The sequence below is a fragment of the Lolium rigidum genome, chromosome 1, assembly GCF_022539505.1.
Source record: "Lolium rigidum isolate FL_2022 chromosome 1, APGP_CSIRO_Lrig_0.1, whole genome shotgun sequence".
Classification (NCBI taxonomy): Eukaryota; Viridiplantae; Streptophyta; class Magnoliopsida; order Poales; family Poaceae; genus Lolium; species Lolium rigidum.
The window spans coordinates 201,422,199-201,439,474 of record NC_061508.1 but is presented as its reverse complement, the minus strand read 5'-3'; the positions used below and the strand labels follow the sequence as shown (position 1 = coordinate 201,439,474).

General features: G+C 41.9%; 1 protein-coding gene across 1 annotated transcript; it reads left to right on the top strand.

Moving 5' to 3' along the window:
* Positions 1 to 7,523, top strand: LOC124654271 (SNF2 domain-containing protein ENL1-like). Its single transcript, XM_047193289.1, has 19 exons — positions 1 to 831; positions 1,356 to 1,486; positions 1,579 to 1,633; positions 1,848 to 2,132; positions 2,230 to 2,285; positions 2,376 to 2,466; positions 3,397 to 3,534; positions 3,618 to 3,695; positions 4,151 to 4,360; positions 4,469 to 4,540; positions 5,021 to 5,101; positions 5,199 to 5,317; positions 5,397 to 5,508; positions 5,611 to 5,679; positions 5,789 to 5,883; positions 6,335 to 6,463; positions 6,559 to 6,630; positions 6,710 to 6,839; positions 6,933 to 7,523. Exons 1-19 carry the CDS (start codon positions 1 to 3, stop codon positions 7,095 to 7,097), a joined length of 2,919 nt encoding a protein of 972 aa, XP_047049245.1. The 3' UTR covers positions 7,098 to 7,523.
* Positions 7,524 to 17,276: the final 9,753 nt, after the last annotated feature.

Below are 17,276 nucleotides of genomic sequence, written 5' to 3'. Positions count from 1 at the left end.
ATGTCCGTCCACAACCCCAGGCCCGCGCCGCGTCAGCCCGACCCGCTGCCCTGCGCCCTCGCCGACGGCGGCAGCCCCGAGGACGCCGACCGCTTCTACGACGCCGACTCCCCCTCCGAGACGTCCTCCTCCCCTCCGCCGCTTCCTAGATCGGGCGAGGCTCATGGGCCCACCGCCCCTCCGCCGGCTCCCAAATCGGACGAGGATGACGTGGTCGACCTCTCCAGCTCCGACGACGAGGCGCCCCCCGCGGCGGTGGTCAGGAGGGCAGGCCAAGTCAAGGTGGAGAAACCGCAGGTCCCAGCTCCAGCATTCGCGTCCTCTGCAATCGCTGCAGATCCTGACTATTGGGAGGAGACCGGCAACAAGGGGAAGAAACCCGCAGCAGGACCTTACGCCGCTGCTGGCAACAACAACTTAGTCAAGAGCGTGTCATCGTCCCTGGTGGACTACCTAGACGACGACGACGACGAGAGCGAGGAGGAGGAGGAGAAGGAGAACCGCGAGAAGGCGGCCAAGGCAACGGCAGCAGCCAAAAAGGAAGTCAAGGCGGAGAAGCCGCAGGTGCCAGCCTCACCGTTCACGGCCGCCTTCGCTGAGGACGAGAAGGAGAACCGCGGGAAGGAGGATGTCGGCTGGGAGAAGACGGAGGACTTCAAGATGGAGCCCACCGGGTGCGGGGTCATGGTCAAGCCCTACAAGCTCCCGGGGGACATCTTCAAGATGCTCTACCCGCACCAGCGCGAGGGGCTCAAGTGGCTCTGGGTTCTGCACTGCAGGGGCACCGGAGGGATCCTTGGGGACGACATGGGGCTCGGCAAGACAATGCAGGTCTGGCCTATTTCTGCTTCCAGTTTTCAAGTACCGTTCGACTATAACAACAAATACCACCTTTCATGTTTTGTACTAGGATAATCTGTTTCAACACCTGCATTTTCTTCTGCATCTGAAGAACTGAAAGCCATCACCATGCCATTTAGTTCCTTCTGCATCTGCGCAACTGAAAGCAGTTATCATTCGACAGAAGAATGACTTCTTATGTTTATACCGTGCATTGGAATATAGGAGTACTTGTTTCCTAGCTAGACCAGTGCTGCAAAGCATTTAGTTTCTTCTGCATCTGAAGAACTGAAAGCCATCACCATGCCATTTAGTTTCTTCTGCATCTGCGGAACTGAAAGCAGTTATCATTGGACAGCAGAATTACTTCTTATGTTTGTACTGTGTGTTGAATATACTTGTTTCCTAGCTAGATCAATGTTACAAAGTTCAGTTTCCTTCAGCCACAGTATATTATGAATATGAAGGGGTGCAGTTTGCTGACAAGTACTTGCATCCTTGTTTTTACCTTTCAGATTTCTGCCTTCTTGGCTGGATTGTTTCATTCTCGTTTAATCAAGAGAGTGTTAGTGGTTGCGCCAAAGACACTTCTCACTCATTGGTCCAAGGAACTTGCAGTTGTCGGCCTCAAACACAAGATTAGAGAGTATGATCTGCTATTAATATTTTCCCCTCAAACTGATAGAGGCCAAATCCCGTCAATTGGCACTAATTGATTCCTTTTTTTTTGTTTCATAGCTACTCTGCTCCCAGTCCAAAAGTTCGTGACTCTGAGCTTCAGTACGCATTCAAGGTTTGGTTTTCCGTTCTCAACACTATCATTCTTATCTTGGCTTCTTCCTGGTTTGAAGTTTCCAGTACCCTTTTTTTTGAAACTTGAAATTACTTATACCTGAGAGACAGCACATATTCATTTCCACGTGTGAGCTATTTAAAAAGATATCTTGTCATTCAAAATATTTTAATGAGTCTTGGCAGCTGTTTTAACTCCTTATCTTCTTCTACAGGAGGGCGGTATCTTAATGACTACTTATGACTATGTCCGGAACAATTTCAAGCTGATAAGGGGCGACTTCTACAATGGTAACGTGGTAGGGAAGTATGACAAGCTGATAAGAGGTGACTTTTATGATGATGATGAAGACGAGGATGGAAATCTATGGGACTATGTTATTCTTGATGAGGGACATATTATCAAGAACCCGAGTACACAAAGGGCCAAGAGTTTACTTGAAATACCTTGTGTCCACCGCATTGTCATAAGTGGAACACCCATACAAAATAATTTGAAGGTACCACCTACCTTAAATTCTTAATACCTCACTGTAGATGCTCCTATATGCTTTATCCTCTTATTACCAATGTAAGTAAACATGTATATTCTTACAGGAAATGTGGGCGCTGTTCTATTTCTGTTGCCCGCAAGTCTTGGGTGATAAGGACGAGTAATTGACTTGCTCTCTTGTTTTCCTACATAAACACTGTTTCTTTATTTTGCACCATCTACTGTTATTTATATCTCAAGAGCATGACAGGTTCAAAAGAAGATATGAATCGGCTATCATTCGAGGAAATGACAAGAATGCCACCAATCGAGAGAAGCACGTAGGCTCAACTGTAGCAAAGGTAATAATATTTCTTTCTCTATTTGTATTCAAGATATAGATGACAGCTAAGCCATATTTCCTCTTATTGTGGCCAGACAAGATTTGTGTTTTCGAATTTTATCTTTTTATTACCATTTGGATATTTGAGAATGAGATGTTCCTCTATGCTAGCATTATGTACTGTAAAACATTATAGTGTTTGATAAAGTCTAATGTGTGCAATTACATTGCTTTTTATTACCATTTTGTTTTGTAAAAATACTAGTTTGAGATCAACTTACTTCTATATACTGTATCCATAAATTAAAGAAGTAGTTCATTCACCCTGATTTGACATGTGGTACAAACTGCATTTAGGTTCAGCCTAACTTTTTGTTGAAAACATTAGAGGGCAAGCTATTTAGACCAAGACATCTCAGTTTGCTGCATTTTGTTTTTTAATTGTTACTAATCCTTCCAGTTTATTACTTACTGCCTCCGTTCCGAAATATAAGCCTTTTTAGAAAGCTAAGCTGAACTAGCTTTCTAAAAAGGCTTTTATTTTGAAACGGAGGTAATATATGTCATACAAAACCTGTTGATGTGGTACAAACTGCATTCAGGTTCCAGCTTAACATTTAGTTGAAGACATTAGAGGGCAAGCTATTTAGACCAAGACATCTCATTTTGCTGCACTTGTTGTTTTAAATGTTGCTAATCCTTCAAGATTATTACTTACTACCTCGTTCCAAAATATAAGCCTTTTTAGAAAGCTAAACAGAGGTAATATATGTCATACTAAACCTGTTGATGTGCATTCGGGTTCCAGCCTAACTTATAGTTGAAGACATTAGAGGGCAAGCTATTTAGACCAAGACATCTCATTTTTACTGCATTTTGTTGTTTATGTCATACTAAACCTGTTATAACATGTTTTTTTCATCGTTTGGTACTTGAATATTCTTTGCAGGATTTAAGAGAGCGGATAAAGCCATACTTCTTGCGCCGCATGAAAAGTGAAGTGTTCGTTGATACTGGTTCGGCAGATGATAAAAAACTTTCAAAGAAGAATGAGCTAATTGTCTGGCTGAAATTAACTGCCTGTCAGGTACAAATTCTGGTGTCATTGAATGTATAACTGATTGAGTAATTGGCCAATGATAATCTTGTTATCTCTTTTCTTGGATGCAGAGAAAACTGTATGAAGCTTTTCTGAACAGTGACATGGTTCATTCCTCGATGCAAGGATCACCGTTGGCTGCAATCACAGTAAGCATCAGCGCCAAAAGCCTTTTCTTTGCACCAATTGTGTCTACCTTTGTTTGTTCTCTCGTTACTTTCATGTACTCATTCAGTTCCGTTCATGATATGCTCATCATGTATGTATGTTCACTCCGATTTAAACTAGTGCTTTAGCTTTTGCAATCCTCTATGAGAGTATGAGGTGTGCATATGGAATTGATTACTTTCTCACTCTTTTGCCCTCATTTGTCCGTATGTCTCTTCATCATTTATTGCTAAACACACTTACTAAGTAAGGATTCTCTCTTATTCCAAGACTCCATGGCTACTCTACCATTGACATTTTACTATTAATTATTTTCTTAATCCCTCTGCTACACAAAAAAATATATCTAATTGCATGATTTAATCCACTATTTTTTTTACTATGTGCTTGTTATTTGGTGCAACTGTGCCTGTTTACATATATCTGTATTCAACAGATACTGAAGAAAATATGTGACCACCCAATGATATTGACTAAGAAAGGCGCTGAGGGCATCTTGGAAGGCATGGATGGAATGCTAAATAACCAGGATATGGGTATGGTAGAAAAAATGGCCATGAACCTTGCAGATATGGCTTATGATGATGAAGCACTGCAAGTTGAAGAAGAAATCTCATGCAAGTTGTTATTTATCAAGTCCTTGTTGGTAAGCGTTCTTTGATGAATGCCTGTGCATTGGTAGCAATATCTAATGCTGTAAATCAGATGAATATTTGTTTCTGTAAACTCAAGTGGTTAATATTTAATGTTGCAGAGAAAACTTCTTGAAGAGGGACACCATGTTCTAATCTTTTCTCAGACTCGTAAAATGCTAAACCTTATTCAGGTCTGTTCTTTTCATGTCAGTTCTTGTTGTGTTGCTGCGCGTGCTGTTTTATTGATATGTCATATATACTTAGCTATTGATTTGTTTCCTTATTAATCTCCACAAACTTCCATACAAATCAACAGTAGAGTAAAAAGGACAAGTTTTTCGCTGTGCGTAATGAAAGTGAAATATGCATATTCACCTTGCTGTCGTACACCAGAAGATCCAGAGCATTCAGCTCTTGTGTTCAATAATAGTAGAACTACTTGAGATCAAATGTTGATTTTGGCATCCTTTATCTACTGCTGACATCAAAGTGCATCTAACAGCAGGTGTTCTTTACACCAAACTGCTGTTGAGTATGTCATCTTATTTGAAATTGTCGACGCTATATTATTGGAAGCCTACAAGTTTGGCCTATCATATGTACTTTAAGAAAAACTGAACTATCTTATCTACCTCGGTGTATTCATTTGACACATTCAACTATTGCAACAGGAAACTATACTATTGGAGGGCTACAAGTTTTTACGCATTGATGGTACAACCAAGGTTTCTGAAAGGGAAAGAATTGTCAAGGTTCATATTCATGCATTCACATTCCTTCTGCTGTGTTGTACCATGGACTCAACTATATCTGTTATGTTGCTTATGTATTATGCATTTGTATCTCCAGGATTTCCAAGAGGGTCCTGGAGCACAAATATTTTTGCTGACCACACAAGTTGGTGGGCTTGGACTTACACTCACCAAGGCAGCTCGTGTTATAGTAGTTGATCCTGCTTGGAATCCAAGGTACCCAAACAGTGGCACTTCCTGATCAAGTATTTTCCTTTCTAATTATTTGTTGCTTTACACAATCTTCGTTTTACAGTACGGACAATCAAAGTGTGGATCGTGCTTATCGAATAGGGCAGACCAAAGATGTGATTGTATACCGCTTGATGACATCTGGAACAATCGAAGAAAAGATATATAAATTGCAGGTCCAAATATGATATAGAAATTTTTACTCCAAATGCTTTTAATACGACACTTCTAGCTTTAAGTTTTGTACTTCCCCTTGAATAGCATAATGTTTTTTCCAGGTCTTCAAGGGAGCTTTGTTTAGGACAGCCACAGAGCAGAAAGAACAAACTCGATACTTCAGCAAGAAGGTAATGATCCTGATACCCTTTCTTTTCATATTTTATGAAATCTGTTTCCTATCAATGCTTGCTGTATGTCCTGCTGGATACTATAGCTAATTCATTTGTGTATCTTCAGGACATTCAAGAGCTCTTTAGTTTACCAGAACAAGGGTTTGATGTTTCCGTTACACAAAAGCAATTGCAAGAAGAGCACGGACAGCAATTTGTCAAGTAAGTTACTACTCCGTATTATTTTGTCTATAATTATGGGCAGAGCTATTTTGATCATGATGAGTTGACCGAGTGATTCTGTGAAAAGTTCTTTATATGCTTGCCTATAAATGTTCTTTGAGATAATTTATATCGACAGTCTATTTGAGTTACCAAGGTTCCCTACATTTTATCAGAAATTTGAAATGAAACTGAATTTCAATATTACCTTAGTACTTTAGGAATGATAATTTGGGGTATTAATGTGGCAGAACATTCACACTAGAATCTCGAGGTTCCTCTATGAGGGGATACTTTAGGAAATGATGATATGGGGTACCAAAGAGAAATGTGACTGCTTGCTTTTAATTGAATTTCCTGGACATGGAGCTTCTTGATCCCTGGTAGCAGTAGTTGGTGATAATTCCATCTTCTCCTTATTAAGTTTGTGTACCTGTACTGCACCTTGCAGGGATGAGAAGTTGCGGGCGCACATAGAGTTTCTAGAGCGACAAGGTATAGCGGGTGTGAGCAATCACAGCCTCCTATTTTCCAAGACTGCAGTCTTACCTGCGCTGAGTGAGCATGATGCTCTGGACAGGTTAGTGCTGCTGCATTCAACACTCACACAGCATGTTCCTTTTACTCGCAGGCTTTAGGGTTTATATCTAATAGTCTTGCTGTTTTTGTGTGCAGCAAGCCTCCAAGCATGCCCATGATGGGTAGGCAGTACAATAAGGCATCCTCATCTGACTACGTTGCCAATGGGTAAGCCTTGCTGCCAGTCTTTCTATTAGTGATTGAGTGCTGCGGGCGAGACTTTGACCCGACTGCATTTCTCATGCAGGGCTGCCCATGCTTTCAAGCCAAAGGACTTCACTCCAAGAGCATACTCTGCAGTGAGCAGCAAAAACTCAGAGAGCCCTGAGGAGATCAAGGCGAAAATCAACCGACTGTCGCAGACCCTCGCCAATGCGGTAAACTCCCCTGCAAACATGCGGGCAGCAACGCCATTCTCTTGCCTATCTATGTATATGTACTAAGATGAGAACAATGATTTGCTGCTGCAGACACTGGTGTCGAGGCTGCCTGATCGCGGGGATAAGCTGAAAAAGCAGATACACGAGCTGGACGAGAAGCTGACGGTGATCGAGTCCTCTCCCGAGTCGGCGTCATCCAGGGGTGGACGTGATGAAGTGATCTGCCTGGACGATCAGAAGTACTATGACTTGTAGCTCATAAGCAGTTGCTGCCGCACTAGCTAGACTGCTGTTTTGTTTTGTTGGTCGGTCCGTCACTGGTATGTGACTGGCTCTGCTACGATTAGGCCGTATTGTTTTGGCCGTCGACTGTGGTGTGTAAATAGCGATTTACTTGGAGTACTGGTAGTTGCTACGACTACGAGTAGGTGGGGATGTCCAGTGAATGCTATGTATTCACGTCAGCATCTTTTGGAAATCACTTGCACCTGTTCTAGGTGCTTCCAAATTCAGAATTCTTCATTGACATCATCAGGTAGTTCTGTTGCTTACTATATGTTTGGACCTGGCTGCAGGTAACCATGGTTATTTATTCTAGGCTTACCTGTGCTGGAGATGTAAGGGAATTTAGTGTTCATCCAATACTCTACAATACTTCAAAAAAATGCACTAATATTTTGAGTTTGTATAATCTAGGGCAGCAATAGAAGGTTTGTGGAGATATCTCTAAATTTCTATACACTTGAGATGGTTGTATCATATACTTCCTCAGTTGTAGTAGTTTAATGTACTCAATAGACTAAAAAATTGCTCCATATTAGTCTATAGTTTACCTTTGCAATCAAGAAATAAAGAAAACGAAGCAGTTTTAGTACTTTCTCTACAGGATGGTATTAATGTACTACTACTATAAAGAAAACGAAGCAGTTTTAGTACTTTCTCTACAGGAGTAGGTTGATTATTACATTAATAATAGGAGTATGTAAACAACCAATTGCAGTTATAGCAGAAGGTTTACTACTCATATATAGCAGAAGGTTTACTACTCATATACGAGTAGTATCATTCATATATGACTAGGTATCACCGTATACATGTGCAATTGCATATAAAAAAATAGCAGGGGATATAAAATGCAAAGAAAAGTCGCCACAAGTTTTCAACTACACATATATATGTACATGTGCGCAAATTACACACCAAGAATAAAAGCAAGCCTAGTCGGTTGGCTTTTTTAGAGTATAAAATAGGGAGAAGCACAGACAAGAAACAAAATAGGATGACCCCCGGTAGGCTAAGTGTAAGGCAAAGTTGCCTAAGTATGATAGCTAAAAACCGACTTAAATGGATAAACCGGACAAGTATGTTTGCGACCAAGAATATTGGAGATCGGTTTAAAGGGCAACCAGGTTAAGGGATCCAGTATACCCAAAGAGTATGCCGGATCGTGGGTAACCGGCCTGAGGTAAGCCGGAGATCAAAAGGCTGCCTGAACGGCGAAGATGATAAAAAGGGCACCACCGGTTTACTCCGGATAAACCCAGAGAAGGTCCGGTATGGGGCCAACGGTCCGTTATGGGTCAAAGATCCGATCCTGACCAAAGGACACAGAGGATGTGAGCAAGTTCAGCCTTAAACGAAGCCCTGAGGCCAAAGCTGATTGATGACGAAGAAAGCGCCGTAGGCCGACCAAGCGAGGTCACCAGACAAGAGGTGCAGGAGGGAACGTCATGCCCAAAGCCAAAGAAACTTTATAGAGTAGCTTAGGTAGGCAAAGATTTCCCTAGGTTTCCTTCCCTTGTAAGCCTCCTCTCCTCTTTATAAGGAGAGGAGGGCCCCCCTGTGCGGGAGATCGACGACTGAGAGGAGTAGAGCTGCCACTAGAGCCGTACGGTACACCTGCTAGGTTCTTCTACCTCTATCTCTTCTTGTTCCTCAAGCCAAAGTGCTGTTGGTCCACCGTTGTAGCTCCCTGTTGTGTTCATATAGTTGCAGTATGTAGGAGTAGCGGTCTTGCCTCTCCAAGAGGGCCCTGAAACTAGGTATATTGCCCGTGTTCTTCTTGCTTGTGATCTTGTTTGAGTTCTTATTTTCTCTTTCCATCTTACCCTCTTCCGGATCCACTTGCACACATCCGGCCCCATGTTAAGCCATCCTATGACATCTGTTTGTTCACCACGACGATAGTTGGCACCCACCGTGGGGTCTGGCCTCATGCAGCACCTCGACTCGCTGGATTTCGTCGACGATAACACCGGCTGCTTCGCCAATGGCACCCGCTTCCCCAAGAACGGCCGCGTCGTGCTCTTCGGCTTGCACCGCGTCTACGTCGACACTGTGCCAGAGTGCCGGTATCCTTCCGAGGTGCTGGTGGCGCCGGATCCGCCAAGATTTGATGCAGCCCACGGGTCGCGTACCGATCGCCCCGCTGGCAGCGTTGAGGTGATGATGGCCGGTGCTGATGATACCGGCAAAGGAGCTGCCGGAGACAACGTCGCCCCCGCCAAGTCCACGCGCCACGCAAAGCCCGCGCTCGAGCGGGCCAAGAACATCATCGGTACATCCAACATACCTCCGGCTGCGACTCCTCTCCAAGCCGCCATGGACATGCTGTCGACGGCCATCACGCCTAATGCCGATGCGGCAGCGACTCAGGCGGAGCTGGAAGCTTACCGCAAGGCGATTCTTATCGGGGCCGCCGATGTGGCCCACGCCCAGCGAGATCTCGACATCACCCTACGTGAGTATAATGTAGCTCATGGCTTTGCTTCTGTTAGTGCTGCTCCGGCTAGAGTAGCTGCAACCCGGCTTAGAGGTCGTAACCTAGATAAGGACTTGCGTCGGGAAGTTCAATCCAGAAAATCTGTGTCGGCATCGCTAGCAGCACCGGAAAAGCCTAAGTATACCACACCTGATAAAACTCTTAGAGCTGCTCATGCTGCAGTAGAGGCACTGTATTCTTTATCCGGTGATGCATTAGTGAAACAACAAGCTCGAGTTAAGGAATTACTTGTTATGGCTACTAAACAAACAGCAGAGGTGGCCCGAAGTAAATAGGCCGAAACATCCTAAGTCGTGCATTCGGCTAGAAATGTCGGACAAAAGTCGCATGGGCAAGCCTCGTCCCCCCATCCCGACAGAAAGAGAGAAAAAGCTGTGAACGCACAACAGATGACAGTATATGATCCGGTTCTGGCCGGAAAACAAAAAGCCAGCAGAAAAAGCCAAGGAGCAGGCCAGGGTTATGCCGGAAATGGCTATGCCGGAAACAGTGAGTCCGGGCAAAATTACCGCCCAACAAGAGCGGGTTATGCCGCCACTGAAATGCCATCACCGAGATACCCAGGAGGTGTTGGGCAGCAGTGGCCCGGTATGAAGAAGAAAACTTGGGTTTGGAAAGAACAGGTTACCACCAAAACCCCCTAGGAGATCGTGTGGGAGAAAGACTCCTCTGGAACAAGATGCACACCACAAATTGGACAGAGTCTATCTCTCCGAGATGATCAAAGCATAAGATCCTTCGTGTCCACCGTGCTTTGGCACGCGGATCATGAGGGAAGAACCCCCTATGCGCAACTTTCAGTTGCCTCGGGACACAAGAACGTATGATGGCAGCACTAAGTCGGAAGATTGGCTCGCGGATTACATCATCGCGGTTTATGTCGCTGGGGCAGATGGCTCTGTCCCGGGAGGAGGAAACCGTCGCTGGGCGGTAAGATTCATACCGTCAGTGCTGGTAGGACCCGCACGCATATGACTGGACAACTTGCCGAGAGGAAGCATAAACGACTGGCTAGACTTTGAAGAAGCCTTTGTCAGCAACTTCAGCAGCTCGCCATGTGCCAGCAGCGCGACGTCTTGGAGGCTGATACGTCTCAAACGTATCTATAATTTCTTATGTTCCATGCTAGTTTTATGACAATACTCACATGTTTTATATACACTTTATATCATTTTTATGCATTTTCCGGCACTAACCTATTAACAAGATGCCGAAGCGCCGGTTCTCGTTTTCTGCTGTTTTTGGTTTCAGAAATCTTACACAGGAAATATTCTCGGAATTGGACGAAACAAAAGCCCACGATCTTATATTTCACGGGAGGTTCCAGAAGTCCGAAGGGGAGACGAAGATGGGCCAAGGGGGACCCACACCATAGGGGGGCGCGGGTCCCACCCTGGCCGCGCCGCCATGTGGTGGGGGAGCCCTGGTGCCCTTCCGACTCCGCCTCTTCGCCTATAAAGTCCCTCGTGACCTAAAAACGCGATACCAACAAACGATATTCCACGAAGAGTTCCGTAGCCGCCGCCATCGTGAAGACAAGTTTCGGGGGACAGAATCTCTGTTCCGGCACGCCGCCGGGACGGGGAATTGCCCCTGGAGTCATCTCCATCGACACCACCACCATCTTCATCGCCGTTGCTGTCTCCCATGATGAGGAGGGAGTAGTTCTCCCCGAGGCTGAGGGCTCTACCGGTAGCTATGTGGTTCATCTCTCTCTCCCATGTGATCTTTATGTGATCATGAGCTTTGTATCACTATTAATCTATGTGCTACTCTAGTGATGTTATTAAAGTTGTCTATTCCTTCTCCATGATGTAATGTTGACAGTGTGTGCATCATGTAGTACTTGGCATAGGTTATGATTGTAATCTCTTGTAGATTATAAAGTTAACTATTACTATGATAGTATTGAAGTGATCTATTCCCCCTTTCATAGCTATTGTTGACAGTGTGTATGCTATGTTAGTACTCGGTCTAAATTGCAACGGTCTATTATACACTCTAGAGGTTACTTTAATATGAACTCCGGATGTTGTGGAGCTTGTTTACTCCGGCTTGAGGTGTGCTTTTATAGCCCTACACAATGAATGGTGTTTGTTATCCAACAAGAGAGTGTGAGAAAGTAGCACAAGTGAAGAGAAGTTATTTATTTATGTGATCATTGTTGAGAGTGTCCACTAGTGAAAGTATGATCCCTAGGCCTTGTTTCCAAATATCGAATCACCGTTTATTTACCGTTCTACTGCATGTTTACTTGCTGCCATATTTATTTCAGATTGTTATTACCACTCATATTCATCCATATCACTTGCATCTTATTATCTCTTCGCCGAACTAGTGCACCTATACATCTGACAAGTGTATTAGGTGTGTTGGGGACACAAGAGACTTCTTGTATCGTAATTGCAGGGTTGCTTGAGCGGGATATCTTTGACCTCTACCTCCCTGAGTTCGATAAACCTTGGGTGATTCACTTAAGGGAAACTTGCTGCTGTTCTACAAACCTCTGCTCTTGGAGGCCCAACACTCGTCTACTTGGAATAGAAGCGTGCGTAGACATCAAGCTATTTTCCGGCGCCGTTGCCGGGAGGTAAGGTAAAAGGTATTCACATCCTCTGACTACTAAGCTATTTCCTAGCACTGTTGCCGGTGTGTGAGTGCTCGAAGCTATTTCCTTTAGATCCTGCAATTGCATCTTTTTGTTTCTTGTTTTTATTTTTCAGTAGTTAGGCATAATGGAAAACAACAGTGAGCTTTTTAATCTATTTCCTGAGTTAAGACATGAATTGTTTGATGCGAAAATTAAAAAACCTATGGAACCTTATTTGCATGCTAGTAGCAATGTTATTAGTATGAACGCAATTACTACTAATGCTATGGAAGAATTTAAGCTTGGGGAAGCTGGTTTTGATAAACATGATATTTTTAGTCCCCCAAGCATGGAGGAGAAAATTTACTTTGATGATACTTTACCTCCTATATATGATGATTACAATGATTACTATCATATTTTCAGCCCACCTACTATTGAGGAGAAAATTAATTATGATTACAATATGCCTCCTATATATGATGATTATGGTGATGAGAATAATAATGATAGCTATTTTATTGAATTTGCTCCCACTACAATTAATAGTAAAGACTATGCTTATGTGGAGAGTAATAATTTTATGCATGTAGCTCATGATAAGAATGTTTCATGTGATAGTTATATTGTTGAGTTTGTTCATGATGCTACTAAAGGTTATTATGAGAGAGGGAAACATGGTTATATGCATCTTAATAATATTAAGTTTCCCCTCTTTATGTTGAAAATTTTGAAGTTACTCGTGTTTTATCTTCCAATGCTTGTCACTTTGATCTTCATGAATTTATTTGTGTACAAGATTCCTATGCATAGGAAGTGGGTTAGGCTTAAATTTGTTTCATACTTGCTTTTTGATGCTCTCTTTTGCTTCAACTCTTATTTCTTGCCATCTTCATCGCCGTTGCTGTCTCCCATGATGAGGAGGGAGTAGTTCTCCCCCGAGGCTGAGGGCTCTACCGGTAGCTATGTGGTTCATCTCTCTCTCCCATGGTGTGATCTTTATGTGATCATGAGCTTTGTATCACTATTAATCTATGTGCTACTCTAGTGATGTTATTAAAGTAGTATATTCCTCCTTCATGATGTAAAGTTGACAGCGTGTGCATCATGTAGTACTTGGCGAAGGTTATGATTGTAATCTCTTGTGGATTATGAAGTTAACTATTACTATGATAGTATTGAAGTGATCTATTCCCCCTTTCATAGCTATTGTTGACGAGTGTGTATGCTATGTTAGTACTCGGTCTAAATTGCAACGGTATTATCTTGGATTATGATTTGATGAGGATATCCCTATGAGTGGTGTTTGTCAAGTACTTGATGAACTTTGAGTGGAGCTTTTGTAGCCACTACATGATTAGTGATTCCAATAGGAGAGTAATTTAGAGTAGCACAAGTGAAGAGAAGTTATTTATTTATGTGATCATTGTTGAGAGTGTCCACTAGTGAAAGTATGATCCCTAGGCCTTGTTTCTAAGCATTGAAACACCGTTTCCAACAAGTTCTGTTACATGTTCGCTTGCTGCCATATTTATTTCAGATTGCAATTACTACTTACAATCATCCATATTACTTGTATTTCACTATCTCTTAGCCGAACTAGTGCACCTATACATCTGACAAGTGTATTAGGTGTGTTGGGGACACAAGAGACTTCTTGTATCTTAATTGCAGGGTAACTTGAGAGGGATATCTTTGACATCTACCTCCCTGAGTTCGATAAACCTTGGGTGATTCACTTAAGGGAAACTTGCTGCTGTTCTACAAACCTCTGCTCTTGGAGGCCCAACACTATCTACAGGAATAGAAGCGTGCGTAGACATCAAGCTATTTTCCGGCGCCGTTGCCGGGGAGGTAAGGTAAAAGGTATTCACATCCTCCGACTACTAATCTATTTCCTAGCACTGTTGCCGGTGTGTGAGTGCTCGGAGCTATTTCCTTTAGATCCTGCAATTATATCTTTTTGTTTCTTGTTTTTATTTTCACTAGTTAGGCTTAATGGAAAACAACAAAAATATTAGAGATCTTTATAGTACTTTATCTTGAGTTAGGACATGATGTGTTTGAAGAGAGAATTAAAAAACCCATGGAACTTTGTTTGCAAAATAGTTGTAGCAATGTTATTAGCATGAACTCTTTGAACACTATTATTCCTAATGCTATGGAAGAATTTAAGCTTGGGGAAGCTGGTTGTGATATTTTTAGTCCCCCAAGTTTTGAGGAGAAAATTTTCTTTGATGATACTTTGCCTCCCATTTATGATGATTATAATGATAGTGGTATTTTGGTGCCACCTACTATGGAGGATAAAGTTTATTATGATTGTACCATGCCTGCAATTTATGATGATTACAATGATGGTTGTGATAGTTTTACTCCCACTATTACTAATAAAATTGATTATGCTTATGTGGAGAGTAATGATACTTTTATGCATGTGAATAAGAATGCTTTATGTGATAGTTATATTGTTGAGTTTGTTCAAGATGCTATTGGAAATTATAATGAGAGAGGAAAATATGGTTGTAGAAATTTTCATGGTACTAAAACACCTCTCTACATGCTGAAAATTTTGAAGTTACTCGTGTTTTATCTTCCAATGCTTGTCACTTTGATCTTCATGAATTTATTTGTGTACAAGATTCCTATGCATAGGAAGCGGGTTAGGCTTAAATTTGTTTCATACTTGCTTTTTGATGCTCTCTTTGCTTCAACTCTCATCCTTATGTGAGCATCATTAAAATTGTTGAGCCCATCTTAATGGCTATAAAGAAAGCACTTCTTGGGAGATAACCCATGTTTTTTTATTTTGCTACTATTTTGTTGTGTCTTGGAAGTTGTTACTACTGTAGCAACCTCTCCGTATCATTTTTATTTCATTGTTGTGCCAAGTAAAGTGTTTGATAGAGAGTTGATACTAGATTTGGATTTCTGCACAGAAACAGATTTTTAGCTGTCACGAATTTGAACTGTTCTCTCTGTAGGAGAATCTAAAAATTCTGCAAAAAGTCATGAGTAATCCTCAGATATGTACGCAACTTTCATTCAATTTGAGCTTCTTCATCTGAGCATGTTAAGTGCCTCGAAAAATTCGTCTTTACGGACTGTTCTGTTTTGACAGATTCTGCCTTTTATTTCACATTGCCTCTTTTACTGTGTTTGAGTGGATTTCTTTGCTCCATTAAATTTCAGTAGCCTTGGGTAATGTCCAGAAGTGTTGAGAATGATTGTGTCCTCTCTGAACACGTGAATTTTTGATTATGCCCTAACCCTCTAATGAGATTGTTTTGAGTCTGGTGTGGAGGAAGTTTTCAAGGATCAAGAGAGGAGGATGATATAATGTGATCAAGAAGAGTGAAAAGTCTAAGCTTGGGGATGCCCCCGTGGTTCATCCCTGTATATTTCAAGAAGACTCAAGCATCTAAGCTTGGGGATGCCCAAGGCATCCCCTTCTTCATCAACAACTTATCAGGTCACCTCTAGTGAAACTATATTTTTATTCCGTCACATCTTATGTGCTTTACTTGGAGCGTCTGTATGCTTTTATTTTTGTTCTGTTATCTTAGTTCTTTGAATAAATTGGATCCTATCTATCTTGTTTGGGAGAGAGACACGCTCCGCTTTTTCATTTGAATACTCCTATTCTTCACTTATATTTGTTGGGTATTCAGTTTTCGCACTGTGTAGCTTCTAGCTCTTGGTTTTCATGTATCTCTTGTTCAGAGCTATTAGTTATTTTATAGAAAGTACTCTCTTACTTCACTTATATTTGTTTTGAGAGTTTCTTGCTATTTGGTTGGAAACAGAAAATGCTTCATGTGGTAGTTGGTATATTGTCTTGAATAATTTGATACTTGGCAATTGTTTTGAGCTCTCAAGTAGATCATGTTTAAGTTCTTGCATCATGTAGTTTAAACCTATTAGTGGAGAACTACTGTAGATCTTGTTGAAATTTGGTTTGCATGATTGGTCTCTCTAAAGTCTAGATATTTTCTAGTAAAAGTGTTTGAACAACAAGGAAGACAGTGTAGAGTCTTATAATGCTTGCAATATGTTCTTATGTAAGTTTTGCTGTACGGGTTCATACTTGTGTTTGCTTCAAACAATCTTGCTAGCCAAAGCCTTGTACTGAGATGGAATGCTTCTCGTGCATCCAAAACCTTGAGCCAAAATCTATGACATTTGTGTCCACCATAACTACCTACTATGTGGTATTTCTCTGCCATTCCAAAGTAAATTGCTTGCGTGCTACCTTTAAAATTTCATTCTTTGTCTTTGCAATATATAGCTCATGGAAAAGTAGCCTAAAAACTATTGTGGTAAAGAATTGTAGGATAACGTTGCATAGAAAACAAAAATTTTCCTACCGCGAACACGCAATCCAAGCCAAGATGCAATCTAGAAGACGGTAGCAACGAGGGGGTATCGAGTCTCACCCTTGAAGAGATTCCAAAGCCTACAAGATGAGGCTCTTGTTGCTGCGGTAGACGTTCACTTGCCGCTTGCAAAAGCGCGTTCAACAACTTATCGTAGTCACCTCTAGTGAAACTATATTTTTATTCCGTCACATCTTACGCGGCTTCTTCTTTACTTGGAGCGCCTCAGGTGCTTTTATTTTCGTTTGTATTTTCATCAATAAATCGGATCCCAACATGCTTGTGTGGAGAGAGACACGCCCTTTTTCATTTGAACAATCGGGTGTTCTTCGTTTTACTTTTAATATTCATGGCGAAGGATTTGAAAGCCGCTTCATTTATTGCTATTTGGTTTAGAGAACGGAAAATGCTTCATGTGTAGTCAATTGGCTTATATAGTGCGTGAATAATTTGATACTTGGCAAATTGTTTGAGCTCTCAAGTAGATCATGTTTTGAAAGCTCTTGCCTCATGTAGTTTAAACCTATTAGTGGAGAAACTACCGTAGAGCTTGTTGAAATTTGGTTTGCATGATTGGTCTCTCTAAAGTCTAGATATTTTCCTGGTAAAAGTGTTTGGACAACAAGGAAGACAGTGTAGAGTCTTATAATGCTTGCAATATGTTCTTATGTAAGTTTTGTCGTACC